Source organism: Peromyscus maniculatus, chromosome 3 (genome assembly GCF_049852395.1).
Source record: "Peromyscus maniculatus bairdii isolate BWxNUB_F1_BW_parent chromosome 3, HU_Pman_BW_mat_3.1, whole genome shotgun sequence".
Classification (NCBI taxonomy): domain Eukaryota; kingdom Metazoa; phylum Chordata; class Mammalia; order Rodentia; family Cricetidae; genus Peromyscus; species Peromyscus maniculatus.
Genome location: NC_134854.1, coordinates 9427575 through 9449848, shown reverse-complemented (window position 1 = coordinate 9449848; position 22274 = coordinate 9427575). Strand labels below are relative to the sequence as shown.

The 22274-nt window shown below is 34.7% G+C and overlaps 1 protein-coding gene across 1 annotated transcript in view; it reads right to left on the bottom strand.

Moving 5' to 3' along the window:
* Nucleotides 1-665: 665 nt before the first annotated feature.
* Asz1 (ankyrin repeat, SAM and basic leucine zipper domain containing 1) overlaps nucleotides 666-22274 on the bottom strand; it is a 41116-nt gene continuing 19507 nt past the window's right edge. The window contains exons 5-13 of the mRNA XM_006991231.4: nucleotides 17876-17987; nucleotides 17251-17385; nucleotides 16470-16594; nucleotides 15535-15610; nucleotides 14567-14623; nucleotides 13580-13689; nucleotides 5031-5136; nucleotides 4142-4255; nucleotides 666-1105 (exon numbers count right to left, since the gene is read on the bottom strand). Coding sequence (XP_006991293.1) covers nucleotides 953-1105; nucleotides 4142-4255; nucleotides 5031-5136; nucleotides 13580-13689; nucleotides 14567-14623; nucleotides 15535-15610; nucleotides 16470-16594; nucleotides 17251-17385; nucleotides 17876-17987 — 988 coding nt within the window. The 3' untranslated portion in view covers nucleotides 666-952. The remainder of the gene's footprint in view (nucleotides 1106-4141; nucleotides 4256-5030; nucleotides 5137-13579; nucleotides 13690-14566; nucleotides 14624-15534; nucleotides 15611-16469; nucleotides 16595-17250; nucleotides 17386-17875; nucleotides 17988-22274) is intronic.

Below are 22274 nucleotides of genomic sequence, written 5' to 3'. Positions count from 1 at the left end.
ATGACACACAGCCGAGTACCTCTACAGAACCTGGTTTGAACCTAGCAGCTTTGGGATTAAGACTAGGCGGGAACTGCTACTCCTTCTAGTCCTTACCCTCTCCTCTCGTCCTGCAGTTCTCCCCCTTCGTTTGCTGTTACTTTTAATGGTAGATAACTGCCCTTTTCAGTAAGGCACTAAGTCAGCCAAGATTTGGATACCACACTACCTGCTACTGCTGTTTTACAGTTCACTTTTAAAATCTGAATATCAATATTTCAAATTGAGAAATAAAATATATACATTCTTAGAGATGAGAAATTATATACCAAATGCCATTCATTTTCATAATATTCCTAAAACACTATTATAGAATATTTAGCAAAAATAATTTCCATAATGCTAACATATTTTATGCCTTACATCCTTTTTCTTAATTTTATTTTTTTATTCTGCATGTAACATTTTTTAAAAGTATTTATAAAGATTTTCATGTTTTACTATTATCTTGTTTTCTCTGATACTTTCACAAAAATTCATAATTTTCTTAGCAATGTCATATAAATAAATGAGCAGTAAGATGATCCTAATTATATAATAACCAGAAATGAATAAGGCCTAAAAGGAATATCAACTTATGAACTCTTTACAAACACTCTAAACTTCTTTATGACAAGTGAACACACTTTCTCTGAATGTAAAGAATACCAAACGTTTATTTTGCATGTGATTTAGTCAGGTTTAAATGAAAGAATTAGCCATAATTTCTTGATTGAATTAACATAAAAATGTAATAAACTATATAATTCAAACTGAAGTCACCTTCTAAAGAAAAACTCTGTTTTATGTTATCATAATTTTTCCTATGGAGTATGCACAAGGAAATAAAGCTGTGTTGTACAACAAATGATTAAAAGCAATACTAGGACACTCTGAATAAGATGTACATACATAACTTAAATCAATATTAGGATTATTTTCTCTGGCAAGTTAGCTTGCAGATGAAAAGCAGCAGCCCAAATCCACAGACTGTAACTGCTGACCTCTTCAAAATTCGACTCTTCCACGTAGATACTTCTTCTACTAATGGGACATGAGTTGGATCATTTTCCCGTTCCTTCTGCATCTGATGTTTAGTATGGGAGACAAGAGTTAGGGGACAAGATACTGAAAATTAAAACATTTGAAGAAAAAAGTTCGTATTAACTCACTGGGTTTAGAAATTTTTTCTCAAGACTCCATGACAGATTTAAAGTGAACATATATGCCTCTTACCAGAATCCTTTCATAGATGATTATTACTTTTACAGTAATAATAAATACTTTTATAGATTATCACACTTTAAAATGGTGTTTTTATGTCATGAGGCAAAGTTCCTTTCACGTCAACTTAATGTTTCTATTTTAGCTTTAATGAATAACAACTGGAATTTATTTCCTTCTGTATTAAATTTGACTAGTATCCCATAAAAGACAGAGCCAGTTTTATAGCAAGTCTACAACAGAAGTTTAGTAAACATCAGAAGACATGGCGTTGTAACTGCAGGAACAAATGTGTCAAAGAATGTATATAGCAGTTCTTAGCAATGAGAGTCAATTTCCTAGACTGCTTCTAAACTCCCACAGAGAGAGACATTTTCTATGAAGCAGCCTCCCAGGGGCTGGAGGGAAGAGGTGAGAGATAGCTGCTGGAATGGGTCAAGAGGAGAATGAGCAGAAAGCAAAAGATCTTTAAAAGATAAAAAGAACTGGACACATTCATGGAGTGATATTTACTAGAAACATCCTGCACTGGGGTGACGATAGAAATACTTTCAACAATAGCAGGAATAATGACTTTGAAATTCTACAGTGTAAATATTTAATTTAAAAGTCTGCAAAATTAATTTCAAATTTATAGTAGAAAAATAGACTCTGATGCCAATCTCATTAAGACCATAATCTTGGTTTAACTTCCAAATGGCTTCATTCAGCAACAGATTCTTTTCTGACACTGATGCTCCATTTACTGAATCCGAGGACAGTCATTCCTTTATTAGCCAATGACCCTTCCTAACAAGAGTGTCAGTGTGTTGGTTTGAAAGAGAATGATGTGGTGTTAAATGCTAGCCTTGACCTCTCCTACCCTCTCTGTTACCTCTATACACTTATCTGTGATAACTCGTATACTTCTTTGAAAAGTTCCTATTAATAAATTTTAAACTTCCAAAAGTTTAAAAAGCATGATAACATATTCCCAAATACAAAAGGCTCTCCAATTTTCTGAGTAAAGTCTCCTTACATCAAGTACTGTTCATGTAAGATTAATTTAGAAAAATCAGTCCATTCATTTGCTCAAAAATTAAGACTTTTCTGACTAAAGAATAGTATGTGCCAATGTTATGGGCCAATCAACATATTTCCAGGCCAGTTTTTAAACAGAAATTTTGAATTATAGATAGATAATGTTCACAGAAAAAATACTACCCATGTAGTAAAAGAAAAGATGAAGGTTCTTTACACAGGCATATATTATTAAATTAAATATTATGGTATCTAATCATATCCATGTTTTAGATTCAATAAGTTTTAAAACAATTCTTCTTACTTTTATCTGACAAAGAATTATTGGTTCTTTCTCTCTAATTGCATCTAACTGCTCTACCTACATACAGGTTTTAGTTTGAAAAGTTAAATGAGTACCCACTCCTGCCACAAATATGTTTTCAGGAATTTCCTGTATTTAAAGTGATGCTTTCAAGGAAGTTTCTATACACAAATCTTTCTGCTTTTCCTTGATTCTCATGAAGAATACCATGTTGGGTAAATCCCACTTTTCTTCCATTCTAAATGAGATGGAGGAAGTAAGGATGAACGGCGCTATCATTTTTGTGCTCTCAGCAAATTCAGACTCTACTAGCTTGTGCAGGCTCTCAGCATCTGGTCAGTGGATGACTGTCACACACAATACAACTCCCGAAGCACCTCTGTCACTGGAAAGGAGTTGATGTGCTTCAGAGGTTGAAATGTATTTCTTAGTTTCTCATTTAAAGCATCCTCATTCCACTATTACAGAATTTGCTTCACAACTTTGTTCTGGATTTAAAAGATTTCTGTTGATTAAATATATTTTACTAAGGGAGATGATAAATGACCTTGAACATGAAGTTTGCTTTTAAATTTTTTTGATAAGACATTGATGAAAATATTAAATGAATCTTAGGCTAATAGAACTATAAATTTCAGGTGTATCACAAAAGTTTTGCAGACATCAAACTTATTTATTAAATTGACAGGGACTCACAGTGAGTTTTTTAGGAAACTCAGAGGGTTTCCCTTTATTTTCTAGCTTCAATAAAGGTTGCGATTTCAGTAGCCTGCACCTAGGTATAGATAATTTTTTTAAAGGGGAAAAACAACCTGCCTTTAAATCCAGACATATGCCATTTCTATATGAATATAAAGACAGATAAAAATGCCCACATTCTAAAAACAGTTAAATTATAAGAGATGATATAGAGTCTGACTAGTAGAAATAGTACTTCATTGCCAACCTTATCTCATTAACAGAGCTAGTAAGTATTTCATGGGACCTTTTTGCATTTGTACAGTTATAAGTAACAGTGTAATTTCTATCTTTCACAAGTGGATGAATGGTTTTAATTATTTTCCCTTAGTTTCATGTTATTTTTTCTGTTTTCTGTGCTGAGGATTGAACCAAGGGCCTGGCATGTGCTAAGCAAACACTCTACCCCTAAACTCTAGCCCAAGCTCCTGGGTGCACACATTAGTAAATAAACATACCATAATTATTACACTATTTGCCTTGTGTAGGACACCTTGTATGGTCCATACAATTTTGGAATAAACTGTTACCAAGAGGTAGCATTATTTTCTAGGTGGTGTATAAGCAGCTTATCATGAGGGTATGTCTAATGAACTCTAGACAGACCATCATTGAATTGGGACATTTTCTTGTTGATCAGAAGCACAGGAAGCACATGTTCGTTCAGCACGTGCTCCTTTAATGGCCACCAGTAGCTGTTTCTTATGTGAACCTCTCCCTCTGCAAACTGTCCTTGTACCATTTCTCTATATGCCTACTGGTGCCCTTGTTAAACTGTTTCATGTTCTAACATTCCGCTGTGAAAGAGTCCCAGCCATGCGGAGGTTAAATCTATACCTTCTGAATCAAATCCTTCAGCTTGCAGACCTCTTCATTCAAATCTTCAACATTACTGACCAGTTCTTCACAAACGGAAGTAAAACTTCTGGGAGAAGCCCACTCTAGCACTATCTGTTGAGATTTCCAAAAGTTACATTAAAAACAGAAATGACTTTTCACAATTTATATGCACAAAGATTATTTGACATTCTAAAAGATTACATTATGTAACTGACCTTTTTTTGTTTACAGAATAAATCCTGGCAACAAAAGTAAGTTAGTAATTTTATACAAACAGTTGAATCAGCTTGCTATATTAGTTTCCTAAATATATATTTATGTGTAGAAGTTAATATTAGTAATATCTGTGGTGAATAAATAAGTTTTCAAAAACTTAAAAAGTGACATTCTTAGACTAGTATACATTAACATAGGAAAACAAGTCTGCTTAAAAATTTTCCTTCTAGACAAACAGGCACAACAAAATAAGGAAAGAATCAAAAGGTCTGCTTCTTTAAGTCAGTATCTATTTACAATTTCCTTAATTAAGAAAAACTATACATCAATGCAATTTTTAAATAACATTCATTTTGCCTCATCTTTCACTTGAGTCTCCTAACACTTCTCATTTTAATCACTTAAATCTTCATTAACAACAAATGACAAGTTCAATACAGAGATCAGTTTAGATTTTGGTTTGCCTTATTTCCCCTTTGCTTGAGGCTGAGAGTACAAGGTTTTATAATAAATTAAATGTAGAAGAGAATATGAAATTTACTGCTTTGGGTCTCATGCTGAACAAGTGGTGGGATTTTGTCAGATCAGAACTGCCTAATGGGTTATTACGAATCCATCTAGACTGTTCTTCAACACTCACACTTTCATGGAGCAAATCTTGCTTAAATACCTTGTGAGAATTTACAGGTAACTCGGTGATGATATTCTGCACAGCTGTGATTAAATGGCCACACTGCTTGTTTAATTTCAGAAGGAAGTTGAGGAACTCATCACCACTGAAGAAAGGAGACAAACAGGAACCAGTGAGAGTGCTTTACTTCATTTTACCAGCCTGCTTCTAACATTAATGAGGTCTAAAAAATTATTGACTACCCACTATGTATTTGGAACTGAAATATGCACTAAGTGTAAAAGAAAACCAAGCCCTGACTCCCAAGAACGCTGGATTCCTTTACCACTCCTTATTTATTACAAAGTTTCTGTGGTATGGAAATTGAACCCTGGACTTTGCATTTGCCAGATAAGCTTTGCTACTGAGTTACAGCCCCTGCTCCAAGAATCTCAAATTCCAAGGTGAGATATAGACATGAAATTATTATGTGAAGGGATACACGAAGAAAGAAGATTAAAGAAGCATTATTTGAGTAGCTATCATGGAGGATACTGCACTGATTATTTTTACATGAATTTTATTTATCCCTACCAGCGTCTGATGTGGCTAGCACTTGTTCATTGGTGAACGATCTAAAACTCACAGAGTTTTAGAATTTAGTACTACACACTATGGTGGGAATAAGGAATTAGAAACAGCTGACTACCTTCCAAAGGATTTTCTATTTCTCATAATGTAAGGTTACTAAAGGAGTTCAAACAGGAAGGGAGAAAGTCAAAACTTGGTATAAATTTTACTTGGTGATTGTTGTGGATTAAAGTAAAATAAAAATGGAAGAACTGGGAAATTCCATATCAGAGAGAGACAGCTTAAGGTAAAGAACTGAAAGGAGGAACAGAATTGTTTTTAGAAATTTTTAGGAAATAAACCAGAAAAAAAAATAGAAATGCATGTAAAACAAAAACAACCTAGGATGGTTTTCATTTTTTGTTTCACTAGATGGATGTATCATTAAGCAAGGAAATGATTTTGGGGATGGATAAGAGCAGATATAGAAGATGAGAAGAAAACATTATAGCCTAACTAAGGACACAGACTCTTGAGTTGGGTTGACCTGAGTTTGGACTCAGCATCCATATGTAGGGAGCTTTCAGATCTTGAGCAAGCCTAATCTTAAGTCAGATACTTCCAATTCTCTAGAATGGAGACAAGACTTTCAGGAGGACAAAAGAAGACAATATAAAGTACCTGGCATTCTGTCTAGCAAAAGGCTTGCATCCAAGTGAGATAAGTCATGGTGTAACTTCAATGATATGAGATGTGCAGGTGGTAACAATTAGTAAACAGTAGAAAGTGTAAGTCTTCGACTCATGTCTATTCTGAGATCTGTAGACTCTAAGAGACTGTTCAGAGACAGTGAGGGAACATCAATAAAAAAAAACTTACCTTATATTCACTAGCATCTAACTAGACCAGTTATTCCTTCTAGCATGAATTTGAGCACAAACCAGGTAGTGGTAGTATCAAAACCATGATTCTGAAGGTCACGGAAAAAAAAGGATACAGGAGAAGAGAACTGAGAGCAGTCAACACAGCGTTTGGGAAAAGGAAGGTAGCCTGGGAAGCAGAAGGAAATCGGAGCTGACCACTCTTATGGAAGGCATCCAGGAAAGAAGGTTGAGTAACTTAAATATCTATCAGTTTAGACAGGAGACGAGAGGACTAGACTGGCTTTAGTAAGTGACAGGCCAATCTACAGTGCAACCCACACAACCCAACAGAACAAATAAGCGTCAAATTAAATAACTAATTCAGAGAAATAGAAAAGACACAATTTGAATGGATAAAATGGGAACACATTACCATAAAATGCTACTATACTTAGATAAATGGGGGGAAAATCTGTATAATGTGTCAATAGTATCTACTAAAATAGAAATCATAAAAAAAATCCTCAACTATGAGACCAAAAACTACTTTTAACTCCAAACAACATTCCTGTATGTAATCTCTGGCCAAATACTGTAGAGTTTTACACAGTAGGATGAAGTCTATACAGAAACAGTGTCGACTTCCCATGAAACTAAAAACAAACTATTCTCTACAGCACTTCAGTAGGATGTACACAGCATTTTCCTTTCAGGGAAGCCTGTTAGCTATCAGACTGAAGAACAAAACAGACTCTCTCTCTAGGCACTGACTCCATGGCTGCTTCCTCTCTTTTGTGTTTGGTCTCATTAGCTAGCCTGGCCTGGGACTCACTATGTAGCTGTGGATGCATGGAATTCCTGACTCTCCATGTCCACCTCCCAAGCACAGGGGCTATAGGTCTGGTCCACCCCCTTGTTTGGATCCTTTCAAAACCAAAGTGAAAAAACATATTTTTAAGGTCTTACTGCTTTATTTTTAGCAACAAAAACAGTGTTTCTAAAAGTATTCTCAAAATGCATGTTCTTTTTCTTTATTACATGTTCTGATTTTTTTTTTTTTTTTTTTTTTTGGTTTTTCGAGACAGGGTTTCTCTGTGTAGCTTTGCGCCTTTCCTGGAGCTCACTTGGTAGCCCAGGCTGGCCTCGAACTCACAGAGATCCGCCTGGCTCTGCCTCCCGAGTGCTGGGATTAAAGGCGTGCGCCACCACCGCCCGGCACATGTTCTGATTTTTACTCTAGAAAGAACAGAAGAAAATGCAGAGCAACAAGAGTGATTACTCCTGTTGATTCATGTCTATATGATGTTTGTATACAGTATGCATATAATTTAGAGTTTAGTGCTTTTCTGATATTTGAATTTTGTTTACTATCAATAAAAACAGTTAAGTATTCAACAGGTGACTCATTAATGCCATATATATTTAATTCAACAAGTTCAAGAAGATTAGTATTCATTGAGAATTATAATTTAAAACATCAAATGATAGTAGGTATAAAACTATAGACAGTTTATCCATAATATATGTGAAATAGAAAGTCTTAAGCACTTTCTGAAGACAGTAAGCAGCTCAACTAAAATAACTGAATAGTACTACTTACAAAATTACAGTCTTATTAAATGTGGAGTTTTGCATGAGAATGGCACCAAAGGCTCACATATTTGAATACTTGATCCCCTGCTGGTAGAACTATTTGGGAAGGATCAGGAGGTGTGGCCTTTTGTATCACTGGAGACAGGCTTTGCGATTTCAAAAGACTAGTGCCATTCCTAGTATCTCTCTCTCTCTCTCTCTCCCTCCTGCTCAAGAATTAAGATATAAGTTCTCAGCTGTTACTAACTTCATGCCTTTGTTCTGCTATCAGGGACTATAACCTTCTGAAACCATAAGTCCAAACTGAACATTTTCTTTTATAAGTTACCTTGGTCATGTTGTGTGCCTTAGTGTTCTATTGCTGTGAAGAGACACCATGACCAAGGTAACTTTTATAAAAGATAGCATTTAATTGGGTACTTGCTTATCGTTTCTAAGGTTAGTCCATTATCATCATGGTGGGGAACATGGTGGCACACAGGCAGATGTGATACTGGAGAAGTAGCTAAGAGTTCCACATCCTGATCAATGGGGGGGGGGAGATAAGAGAGACAGAGACAGACAGAGACAGAGACTCATTTAATAGGCCTGGTTCCACATCATGATCCATAGGCAGAGGGGAGGTTGCGGGGGTGGGGGTGGGGTGGGGAGGATAGACAGAGACAGAGACTCACTCACTGGGCCTGGTTCCACATCCTGATCCATAGGCGGTGGGGGGGTGTAGGGGGGAGAGATAGAGAGACAGAGACAGAGACTCACTCACTGGGCCTGGTGAGGACTTTTGAAACCTCCAAGTCCACACCAAGTGACACACTTCTAATCCTTTCAAACAGTTCTAATCCCTGGTGACTAAATGTTCAAATATATGAACCTATGCTTTTATTTAAAGCACCACAGTGTTTTATCACAGCAAGAGAAAAGTAACTAAGATAATAAATGAGAAGAAAACATAAGACTTTCTTTTGACATATAATTTTTTCAGACCACTGAATAGTAATAGGCAAGTTACATAATTCACAGCTCTAGAGAGCACCAATCATGTCATATAGCATGCATATGGTATCTTCTACCAGTGCTGTACAATACACAACCTACAGAATGTTGCATGCAGCCTTAACAATTTGTTTACAATTTGGAATTAAGGAATTCTAAATAAGCAGATATGACAAAGGTATGGTAAGATAAATTATTTAATCAAATGTGTGTGTGTGTGTGTGTGTGTGTGTATGTACTATCTTTTCCTTTTCAGGGGATTGTATTTTATGTCCCAGTAACACAAGGATTGACAATGTGATCTATGTTGGCACATAAAATAAGACTGTAAAGCTTTTTTTTTGAGATTATAATACAATTACATCACTTCCCCTTCCTCCTCTAAACAGTCTCTTTGATCTCTTTCAAATTTATGTCCTCTTTTTTCATTAACTGTTGTTATATACATATGTTATATCCATCCACACTAACATGTCTATTGGTATAATCCATATTCAGCTCCTGTTTAGGCAGCCATGTTTGTGAGACTTCATGGGTATGGCTTCTGACATTCCTAGGAAACATGATCACACAGCAAAATTCCTATTCCTCTGAGCTTCGAGAGCCACTGACTAGTTCTGCTGGTTGTTTATCTTCTCTTGCCATGGAGGAACATGCCCCAGATTGGAACAGCTCCTCTAGCTTGGTCTCAGAATAACAAGGAGGAAAGCTAATGATAAAGAATGATCAAGAACTAAGGCCACGCTTTTAATCCTAGCACTGGTGCATGCCTTTAATCCTAGCACTCGGGAGGCAGAGGCAGGTGGATCTCTGTGAGTTTGAGGCCAGCCTGAGTTACAGAGTGAGAGTTCCAGGACAGGCTCCAAAGCTATACAGAGAAACTCTGTCTTGAAAAACCAAAAAAAAAAAAAAAAAAAAGAATCAAAGAACCAAACTTCACTGTGGTTTAACATTTATAAGCAGATTAGGCCATATCTTAAAAATTTGAAGTCTAGATAAAATTTATTATCTGTGATTAATGTGTTATAAATAGAAGTACTACATACTTATTGTAGAATAAATGAAAAAAATCATACCACCCAGAGATAGATAAATGTGGCATTATTCTATCAGGATTTTTTCTTATAGTTTTTTCCCCCCAGTATTTCTTCTTTGGATTTCTACAACTAATATAATATTTAATATGCCAGTTTACATTGTGCTTTTAAGCTATTATGGATATTTCCCCAAGACATTAAGTTTCAATCTAAGCCAATCATTTCTTTGCTGTTAATTATTTAGAAATTCCAATTCTATAATGTTTAGAAATAACAGGCATGAACAGTATATTCCACATAACACACTGGACCTATACAGATTTTTGAGAGGGAGTAGTTTCTTGATGAACTTAGTTGTGAGATACTTTTGACACATTCAAGTGGATTTTAGTTAGCTCAGAGATCAAAGAAAATGGCTGAGAAGAAACTGCTGAATGCTGGTTAGCTTGTTCAAAACTAATATTTAAATTAAAATTTAAATTCTGCAAACATGCCAAGGCATAAAAAAGTAAATGAACAGTATATGTGTATTCTTAATAACAGATTATTTTAGAAATCTGACACACACACAAAGTATTTTAAAATAAATCAGTGGCTTAATTGTTGAAATAAAATTATCAGGAGATTACAATCAATCAATTCAACTTTTCCTGCTGTTAGTTTTCTTATGACTTAATGACTAATTTCTTCTTTAAAGGATGGCTTTAAACAAATGGGAAGCAAAACCTTGTCTTTACAATCATGTAAACAGTCTGTGATTTAATAACAAGGTCAAATTCCTGGAATATGTGCTTGACATTTTTAATTTTTAAAAAAATTTAGCAGTTTTAATAAGTGAGCTAATCATGATTCTATACTCTTTAAGTCTATTAAAGCCCACAAAAACATTTGTATAGGCAGCTCTCATCATAAAAATAAGTAACATTGGGGGTTCCAATCTACATGTTAGTCACCAAGGACCTGAAATACTGCCTATTAGAAATAATGACGAAACAACAGAGATATTTAAGAAGGGTTGTTGTTTTAAAACCTCATGCCTGAGAACCAATATAATGCATTTAAATATTTAGAATCTATGATATTATCTAGAAATGATAACATCAAATACTTAAGTCCTTCCTGTTATATGGAGGCAAACTAAGACAAAACAATGGGAAAAGAGTATTTATAACATGGCCTCTTTAATAGGCTTTAAGACATCAGGATCATATAAATAGGTTCTTGGAAAAATTCTCTAAGCTCTAAAACAACACCAAAGTCTACTTGAATCACAGTCACATAAATGATGACAAGGCTGCATTTGTAAGTATTTTTCTATAGTACAGAAAGGCTGGTTATCTGCTGCTGTTGCTAAATAGGTGTTCAAAGTTACCATGCTGTCGGAAGGAACACAATTATTATGTGTTATTTAGGATTTCAAAAATCTATGTGTTTTATTTTTAAATACAGGTAATACTGACATATAAAAATATTTACAAAATGTACCAGAAAGTCAATCACAACTTAAAAGTCAGAAGCCTTTAAGCTTATCTAGCCTATGTTTACATTCTATCTATTCTTTGTAGCTATCACACAGTTACTAGGCTGAACCAAACTAGAAGTCAATAGAAAAGTTTCTAAGCATACATAAATCAAAGGACATACTTTTAAATAATACATGAATAAAGACAAAGTCTTGAAGGAAAAACACTATACATAAAAGTATATGAAAATGACCATGCAATGTATTAAAATTTTTGTGACTTTCAATTACATCCATGTTGGGAAGAAAATACAAATGGCCACCCATATGCTTATATAACACAAAGAAATATCAAGAAATCAAAAAGAAATATCAATATTACAAGGTGGTATGCACCAGTAATCTCCACTTGGGAAGCTAAGGCAGGAAGATTGAGTGTCTGAGGCCTGTTTAGGTTATAGAAGATCCTGTCACAAAAAAAAGGGAGGAAGGGAGGGAAGGAGAAATCAAAATATTCTATTTCATGCACTTATAGAAACAAATTCAAAGCAGGCAGAATGAAGAAAACAACAAGGGTAACAGCATAAATCAATGAAATTAAAAGCAGTAATGGAACAAAAAGAAAGTTATAGGCTGGTGAGGTGGCTCAGTGTGTAAAGCACCAGCCAAGCCTGATGACCCGAGTTCAAACCCTGGAATCCACATGGTGATAAGAGAAAACCAAATCCCATCTGTTGTCCTCTGCTCCCACATGAACACTGTGCCATGCACAAATTCTACCCCCTATAGACACAAAATAAACATGAAGTTAAAAAAGGAGCATCTATCTAAAAATTAATAAACCTCTAATAAGACTAAAAGAGATAAAAAAGAGAGGAAAACATCAATATTGGTAATGAAATGACATATTATAATGGAGTCCACAGCTATTAAAAGGGTAGCAGGAGATAGCACCAACCCTGTATGCTTGTAAATTCAACCACTTAGTAATAGACCAAGTCCTTGAGGACCAGATTACTAAAATAAAGCCAAAATAAAATAGCTACTGCTTCAATAGTTTGTAACTACTAAAGAAGACACAATCATGATGAAAAGCATACCCTAAGGAAACCCCAGACCCAACAGTTTCAGGGGAAAAAAATCTATATAAACGTTTGAAAAAAATGCTTGTTTCCACAAGCTTGTCCAGAAAGCGGAGAAGAATATTAATTCCCTAATCAGTTTGTAATGCTGTCACCCCAACACTTAAACTAGACAAAACACTAAAGAGAAAGTTAGAGTAATACTCTCATAAACTCAGATGTCATTCTTACATAGTAAAGCTTGAAATGGAAATGAACTCAAGAGAAATGTTTTCTTTGTGACCATTGTGAAAATATTACCTTTTTTTCATTTCTTCTTTTTGTTTGTGTGAGTGTCCATGTATGTATACGTGTGTATTTGTGTGCATGTGTGTGTATGCATGTGTACATGTACTTCATATGGAAGCCAGAGGACCGCCCCAGGCATCTCAGGCATTGCTCCTTAAGGACTGTCCATCTTATTTTTTTTTTAAAGACAGGATGTCTTGCTGGCCTGTGACTCACCGACTAGGCTATGCCAGAGAGTTCCAAGGAGCTGCCCGGCTCTTCCTCCCCAGGACTTAGTTTACAAGTGTATACCATTATGCAGGGCTTGTTTGGGGAGCTTTAGGGACTGAATCCAGGTCCTCATGTGTGCATGGCAATCACTCTACCAATTGGTCAGTGATTCATACTTTTCAGTTTGGCTTCTAATATGATTTAAAGAGAATGAGAATTATGCTAGGAATAATGTGGTGTCTTTATATGGTTTGATTTAGGAAGATGCACTAAAAAAGACATACAAATTGTTTGTATGCAAGTTAACAAGATAGACTGCTTTGATTCTTTGTAAAATAATTTTATGAAAATTAACTTTATAAAGTGCATCTGGGTCTAAATAATAGATACACTACTGTATATCTAAAAACCGATTTCCTGGAAAAATGGTAGCATCAAATCAAATACTTAGCACTAAGCTAAAAAAGAATACTTGATTGTAAATGACATCAACATAAACTAATAATTTTACCTGATTTCCAGCTTTGCCACTTCAGGTAATTTCCCAAAATTTATCTCTTCTACTTCCAGTTCCTTGAGAGCAGCCAGAATTTTTTGCTGATCTTTACTAGTAATTCCATTCTAAGAAGAAATAATCGAAAGTTTCAGTACGAGAGTTATATTTGAATAATTTCATTAAGACTACTAATGCCATTTTCTAGATTAATTTATATATTGGAAAACAGACAAATATTAGAAAATAATACACTTAAATACATTGGCTGTATTTCAACAAAATTATACCATAAATGGTTTAGGCATATAGTTAACTATAGTCATTTTTTGCAATGTATAATGATAATTGTGATGGATTCAAAAGTGACATTATTAGAATTTAAAATATTATCATTTCAAAACACATAGCAAATAGTTTTTCCTTCAAAATATTGTTTAGTGTGTTATTAGTTATAAGTGACAATTTTTTTTTACCTGTATTTTACCTTCAATGTTAAAGTACATTTCTTTCCTGGATTTAGTTAAGAAATTTGTTATTTTGGTTTTTAGTGGTAGTAGAGATTTCAAGTATCCAATATGTTATTACAGCAAGATCATTACTTATCAAAGTACCTCTAAAACTTCCCACACCGATTCTGAATTTATTAATGATAATAGATGACAACATAATTGGTGCTGATTTAGAAGATAAACGTATATGCCCACATTAAAAATCGCCTCTTACTTCTAAGTTGTCTGTTTTATAAGTCCACTTCCCATCTGCAAACGAGTAGTAGTTCTAGTTGAGATATAGTAACAATCCTAGGAAGCCCCATGCTCTAACTCTGTAATGTTCTTTAAGCAACTTAGTATTGCTGTACAATTTACACATGGTAATCCAGTTGTTCCTAACCAAGAATTTATAAAAGATCAGTCTACATAGCCCTAGAATTTTTAAAATAGAAAATAAAAGAATATGCAAGAAAATAAAAGAATACACCTGGCATTTTAGAGTGATACTTACCTTTGTAAGTTCGTCCTTCTTCATGGTCAGAAGTTGTCTTAAAGTTATGTCCCTTTCCTGTACAAAAGGCAAAAACCCCACCACCTTTCAGTGTGAACAATTCAAAGGAAGGTAGGAAGGACACAGCAGCTGTCACTCAACTGCTTTCTCAAACAGTTCCCGGTTTTTCGGAGGGTATGCAGCTTAAGGGCTACATCACGGGCTAGATAGTATATACACACAAAAGCATGCAGTATCTAGTTTCCCAGAGTCAAAGAAAATGACTAGCACTCATATTTGCTTAGAAAAAAGAGAATGTTCTGGAAATTGGACAGAAATTATATTTTACAAGTATTTATATTTCACATGGCATCAGACTAAGCTATCAATAATATGATTTCTGACCCAAGGTTTCCTCAGATAGAAGTTTCAGCATTGTACAATGAATCCAACTCTGAAATAACTGAACCAACGTTCATAATGCTATGAGAACCTATCTTGAACAGTTCTTTGCTTCAGTATCCTTATCTACCTGGTAACAATTGTCATCTACTCAACTCCTGATATGTATGCTTAAAGCATAGATAGTTATTGGTGTGTGACCTAACTTAAGCTTCATGTAAACCTATAGTTGTCCTTAAGGAAAAATTGATATTTAAGTAGCATATTCCAGTTAATAATCAGAGCAAATATCTAATACAGGATTGTGTGGTTCAAAATCATGCATGTATTCCACACAAGAAACACAAGAGCTGTAAACATAGGTCTTAAATGTGTAAAAATATATCAGATAGATGATGTGAAATTCAGACAGATTCTAATTTATATAAATTCCTAGGTTAATAATTTCTGGAAGTGCTTATTATAAATTTAAAACAGGGTACTCTACAAATGAAGGAGAAATAAATGGCATGCTTTGAACTAAAATTTAATTTTATTCTAATATAAGCACACATACAAAACTTTATCTGCTTTATATGAAATCCTACCTTTAATAAGTCTGTCATATGCTCAAGTCCAAGACCATGTAAAAATATTTCCAGATCTCCAAACGCTGTATATGGGCTATAACATATCATAGCAAGATCAGTTTCAGAATAGACTATATATGCACAGTAATATATATGCATGTCTATTGAACAACAAGCATAGGAATGGGCAAGAATGAATCCAGGCAGAATATATTTATAAGTTTACATAGCACATTTAGATGCTGCATCAAAGGAATAAACTAGGTTCTCTCTTCGTCCCCTTGTTTCCCTCTCCTCCTACTTCCTTACCCTTTCTTCTCTTCCCTTCTAAAACTGAAAAATTAAACTCAGGGCTTCCCATAATCTAAGCAGTGAACTACATCCCCAATCCCAAATAAAATTTCTTAAGCAAATGAAGGGAAGACATGAGTGGTAATATTCAGCTCATTTTTCTTAAGGTTTAAAGTATTCATCAGTATGTATTTGTTATGAAATATTGCAAACAGAAGCATCTTTCAATTTAATAAACATAAATTAGAAGATAACTACAAATGTAGTAACTAGATGGTTTGTAGCCATGTATTGAACAGCAGGATTTAGGGATTTGTTCTTTCAAATTTTAGCTTATAAAACTAGAGAGATGATACAAATAATTAGAAAATAAGATCTAACACAAAGAAGTGTGAACACAGATATAATCTTGAGTCTCTTAAAAGTAAAATTTGATATTGTATTAAAAATGTATATTAAACTCAGAATTAAATAAAGCAAATAACTAAATAAAATTCCTCTAAAATTCTGGAGAACAAAGCATCTAAAATCCAGACATTTTTAAGTGTCATTTTAAAATGCTTATAAAAGTTTGAAATACCATATATTTTAAAGCTTGCAAATTTACTATAAGTAATAAAATATGCATTTTATATACATTCTGTTGAACTAAAACATGTTACCTAAATATGTGATCTTTTTCTTTATCAGAATCTGTGGCCAACAGTTTACAAATAGTCTCTTCTTTGGTTAGCTGCTGAAGTTTTCCTTCCAATGGATTTAGAGTAAAAGAAAGAAAGTTGAAGATCTGAAAAAAATTCCAAGCCATTCAAATACAGTTAACATTATTATTATCTCTTACACTAAAAATAAAAGTGAACATATTATTATTTTCTATCTAGAAAAAAAAATGCTAACAAGATGAGTGGTTCAGTTTTTATAACTCGGTATTCCAAGAAAGCCTTTTGTAAAATCAAGTAAATTCTTTTTTAACCTAAAATAATAATAAAAGCACACTAATTCTGAAATTTAAAAATCAAGGATAGTATTTTTACTTAATATTTTCAAGATAATATGAACCATTTTAGAGAAATTATTATAAATTAAACAGGCAGTACTGGAAACACATGGCTACGCTGGGGTGAAGTAATCCGCATGACTACATGTACACATACCCCAAGTGTTCATCTCAAAGCAGTCTATGCCATTACAGTGTTACATACAGGGACAGAATAGGAGTTACTGTCTTTTATATGACTTAAATGACTGCAATATCAATGTTGTGACTTAAAAGATGACTATTCTAGCAAAATAAAGTTTCCCTTACTTGCTTGGAGAAGAAAACCTATTCAAGTATTTAATAATTGTTCAAAATGTTGTTATTATTATACTTAGGAACTGTAACAAATAATATAAAAATTCTGAATGACAATACAACAACGCAGAAAGTACACAGGTGAATACCTCAAGATGTTTATTTCTTTTTGCAATCTCGCTTGGTGTCCTGCCATCTTTGGTCTGTATCATTTTATTAGCTCCAAGTTCAAGCAACTTCAGAATTACATTTTTATGACCCTGACGCGCTGCCCATGTTAAGGCCTGTAAGTGTGGGAAAGAAGACTGTTTAATAAGGAGTGCATGTGAGATAAGTATTTTCACCGGTATTTATGGCACAGTAAAAAAGAGCAGGGCTAATTAGCAGAAGGATGCAGTCTCCGCACTGCAAGTATAACGTAAACATATTTCCGGCTGTTCTCACTGATCTATGAACGTAGCACTGTTTTACACAGTTAAGTCATGTCATGGGATAAAGAACGAATCTGCCATTCCAGGTGCTTTCTGTGAGAGAACTCATGTGCGTTCTCTAGAGCCCTGGTTTTCGGTGTGCATTATAGCCTCTTTTATCAAGTATCAAATCATTCCCCCTTTCTCTAAGCTGTTGCTCTCACAGAATTTTCACCTAGTGGTGACTACAGCCCACGCCTTCTACAACTTTCCTTAACTCACTGATAATAAACATCACTAGCCATTTGTGGAGGGTATTGGTATAAGAGCAAAGTCTCAATGTCTCAGAAAAAGCATTTCTCACAGTATAACCATTCTCATCTTGGGCGTTAACTTCTGCTCCATGAGCGACAAGCAGAGCAACAACCTGCGTGTGACCGTCTCGGGCAGCATACATGATCGGAGTCATAAGTCTCCTACGGAGAAAGAAGGAAAGAGACATTTGTGTCCATGCTACCACTAGCAGCCACTCAATTTCATAGAAGTATGCACACACATGTCATCAAGAATGAAAAGAGAAGGAAACAAGAACTTTAGATATAGCAAGTGATTTTTAAAAACACAATTGGGTGTCACAGGTTTATCAACCACATTCCAGGGCAGGCCCCTTGCCCAGGAGTAGATGTCCAAAACAAATTCAACTACACTTTTTATGTGTGATTTTTGTTTTGCTTTGGTATTTTGTCTTATTGGCTATGTTTGTTTTGACTTTTTGTATTTTGTTTTGTTAGAGGAGAGAGAGAAAGAGAGAGAGAATAAAGCATGAAGTTGTGTGGGGAGGATTTGGGAGGAGCTAGAGGAGGGGAAAAGAATATGATCAAAATATACTGTATGCAAAATATAAAATTAAAAGGTCCAGCCTTGTAGTGATTAATGAATATTTATACCATACCCTGTACTGAACAAATGTACACACATCTTTAAGGAATCCCGCCTTCTAACATGAGTAGTTAACTTACCCCTTCCTTCAGAATTTAGTCAGAGAGCCCATTCTGAGTATGCTGGGAATTCAAAGATCTCATTGGATCTTTTCATGTTTTAATCCAGTCTATTATCATTCTATTTTAGTTTAAGATAGAATTTTATTCTGAACTAGGATTTATGCCAATCCAGAAAGAGATCAAATCATTCATTTAATTTGCCAACTGTTTCTTGAGTATTTTCTGAGAGTGATTAGTGGTTTTTATGTAACTTATCACTTCCTCCAGTTAGAAATTTAACCCCTCTACCCACAGAGGTTAGTTTCTGGGCCCATTCAAAGGAGACTAGAATCATTCTATTTGTTGTGAGTGGAATGTAACAATCTCTCTTAAGGAGGATCTGACGTTCTTGGCCCAGTGCTTTGGAGTCACCCACATTATCTGATTTATATATGAAAAACTTCAGAGATTTAAGAATTTTGACCTGAAGTTCGTATTCCTATTCACTTTAGTTATGTTATCAACAAGTAGGCTATCTCTCCATAAAGTTTATTAGCAGAAGGTATATCCTGAATGTGACTTCTGTACACCAATAGTTTTAGCAAAAACACCTGTCCTCTTTTCTTCTCTATATTTTGGATTCAAATATGTTTTTAAGTTCCAGGAGCTATTTTCCATGTTATATTTATTCAGTTCTTATGTAATCATCATTTTAAAAGCAGTTTTTTCCATTCTCCTTGAACAATTTTGTGTGCTGTGAAAACTCTGTTAATTCTTTCCCAAGATTTGGGAAAGAATCATTCTCTATTTTGTCTCTAGGTGTTGTCTCATTGTTGAAATAGTTTTAATGCAAAAATCCATGCAGATTCTGAAAATCAAGTTTCTTTCACAGTAGGTCTACTGGTTCCCTCTAGTGGTCAGCATAATCACCAGAGGGAATGAGTTGGAATTAAATGGATGAATGGATGAAAACCTAGACCAGTCAATGCATCCTGCCGCACACAGGATGATCTCACTTAAAATATCAGTAGCGTCTCTGCTGAGGAAAATCATTTCGAGTTCCCATATACACTACAAAATATTTACCTTCAGTCTTAGATGATGCAAAGACTAAATACAAATTGATTTCTCAGACCATTTGTCTTTTTCCATATATAGTTGCTAAATTGTCAAATAACAATAGATGGTCATTTCTTCATAGGAAGTATTTTCATATGAAACTTATTTCCTTAATAAGTTTTAAATTTCTTTAAGATATTTTGAAGTGTATTGTGATATACCTATGTATTTTAATTCTTAGTTAAAATGCACATACTACTTGATTAGTTGACTTTTCTTACTGCTGTGAAGAACACCTGACAAGAACAATTTAAGGAAGGGTTTATTTAGGCTCACAGTTCAAGAGCACAGTCAATTATGGGGCCGTCATGGTGATAGGTGCTTGAGGTATCTGGTCACATCGCATCCACAGCACAAACAGAAGAATGATAATGCTCAGCTCACTTCTTCCTTTCCACTCAGTCCGGGACTTCAGCCCATGGAACTGTGTCACCTAGTCTGCGGAGGTCTCCCCATCTCAGCTAACCTGACACAGAAACTTGCTCACAGACATGCCAAGACACTTGTCTCCTGGGCAATTCTAGATCCCGTCAGTTGACAATCAATATTAATCATCACACCTACATGTATTTACTTATTGTGTAAACATTTTGTCATGGAAATAAGAATCTTTTCATATTAAGGAATGGTGTCTTCGGTATATGATGATTGTTGGCCATTAGTGCTTCAAATGTAGCAAATCTACCTTTTATTTTCACATGGAACCTTCTGTTTAGATGCAACCCAGGTCCTTCCTGAGTTCAAACCTTAGCTTTCTGGAAGCTTATTAGATAGACAATAGAACTTCTGACAATGTTCTTCATGTTTCTTCTCTTTTCCTGATAGATTCCATTTTTATTACCTGCTGTGTTTTATCCTAGAAAATTTCCTAGCATTTAGCTTCTAATTCACTTAGTTGCTCTCGGCATCGACCCACTTAAAATTATGCAGCTATGCTTAGCTTTACTACAGGACCAGTTCCACACGTTGCCGTACTTGTTTCCTAAAGCCTTTTGTTATTTTGTGGCAGCACATCCCTCTTCCATCCCTCAGAGTGGTAATGTCCTTTTCAGGTTTTACTTTTCCTTTCTGTAGTCTAAGTCACTTTTTTTGGCTTTGCTGTGCATATTTAATCTTATGATGCTGGTATTCTCTGGATTTTAGTAACCAGTGGCTATGTACCCTATTTACTGGCCTACCAGCCTGATCCATTCAAACACAGAAGACTCAAGTTATCTGTCCTGCCCCTTAGGTATTGCTACATGTCCCATCTCTTTCTACAGTTACGCCTTTTCCAGGCAGAGCACTCCCCTTTGCTTTAAATAGAACATTATTAAAAAGATTTTAGTTGTATGACATCTAAATTTGCTGTGGAAGGTCAAGACATATCCTCAGCTTACATGTTTCGGTTATAATTTCACCCAAATTATTGATACTTTAGACAGATTTTCTTCTAGAAATTTTATAATTATTCATAAGGTTGACACAATACCCTTGGTCCTTTGAATAGGCTACTTAATTTTATAAATTATATAAAGTATCTTTTTTAAATGGTCTCATCTCAGCAAAGAAATGACAAGATTATTCAGTCTTCTAAAATTTCATGGAATATAATTTAAAATTGTCTTCGTTTAAGTCCTTCAATTTTCTTTTCCACTTATCTTAGACATATATATTTGCTCTCATTGTAGAGTGGGATCTACAATATCACTGTATTTTCTAGATAGTCACCTGAATTTTGCACATTAGCATTAGAAAATGATATGCTTTTACTTCTACTATGTCTAACACTTTGTGAGCTGATTGCTTTGGACTTTCCAAGTATAAACCCAATATAATCTTAGCATTATAATTTTGTTATTCCTTTCATAACTGAAAACAAATAGGTAGTAGCTCTACCAGAAACCACAAAGTTCAATGGTTTAGGTCAGAGTTCACCAAACTTTTCCTGCAGAAGACAACAGAGTAAATCCCTTAATCTTTGTGAGCACACATAGATGTGCCACGGTGGTGGCATTCAACTCGGTTCTTACAGTATGAAAACTGCCACAGATGATACTAAATAAAAGAGCATGTCTGTGTTCTAATAAAGGCTCGGTGCACCAACTTCTGGTTTAGAGTATAAGCAGTAAGGTCAGCTAGCTTAAGTTCAAAGCTAGCCTATGCGCATTTGTAACTAAATCATTTTTCTAAACCTTTTATCAAATCTGACTTTATGGTTATTTCATTTCAATAAAACTTCCACTAGAGGGCAACAAAACTCAAGTTCATAGGAATTTTCATTCACAATGATGTACTTAACAGTTTCTTCGCACTACAAATTAAATGACTGTTTTACCTTCATGCTATGGAATATTCCTTTACACTGTGTGAAGATGTGTCACTGTGACTGGTTTAATAAAAAGCTAAATGGCCAGTAGCTAGGCAGGAGGTATAGGCAGGACTTCTGACTAGAGAGAGCTCTGGGAAGAAGATAGGCAGAGTCGCCAGTCGTACACAGAGGGAGCAAGACATGCAAAAGGAAAGGCAAAAGCTATGAGTCACATGGCAGCACGTAGATGAATAGCAATGGGTTTATTTAAGTTATAAGAGCTAATGGGATAAGCCTAAGCTGTAGGCTTTCATAACTAATAATGTTTCTATGTAATTTTTTATTTTAATGAGCTGGAGGCCCAAAGAAAAATC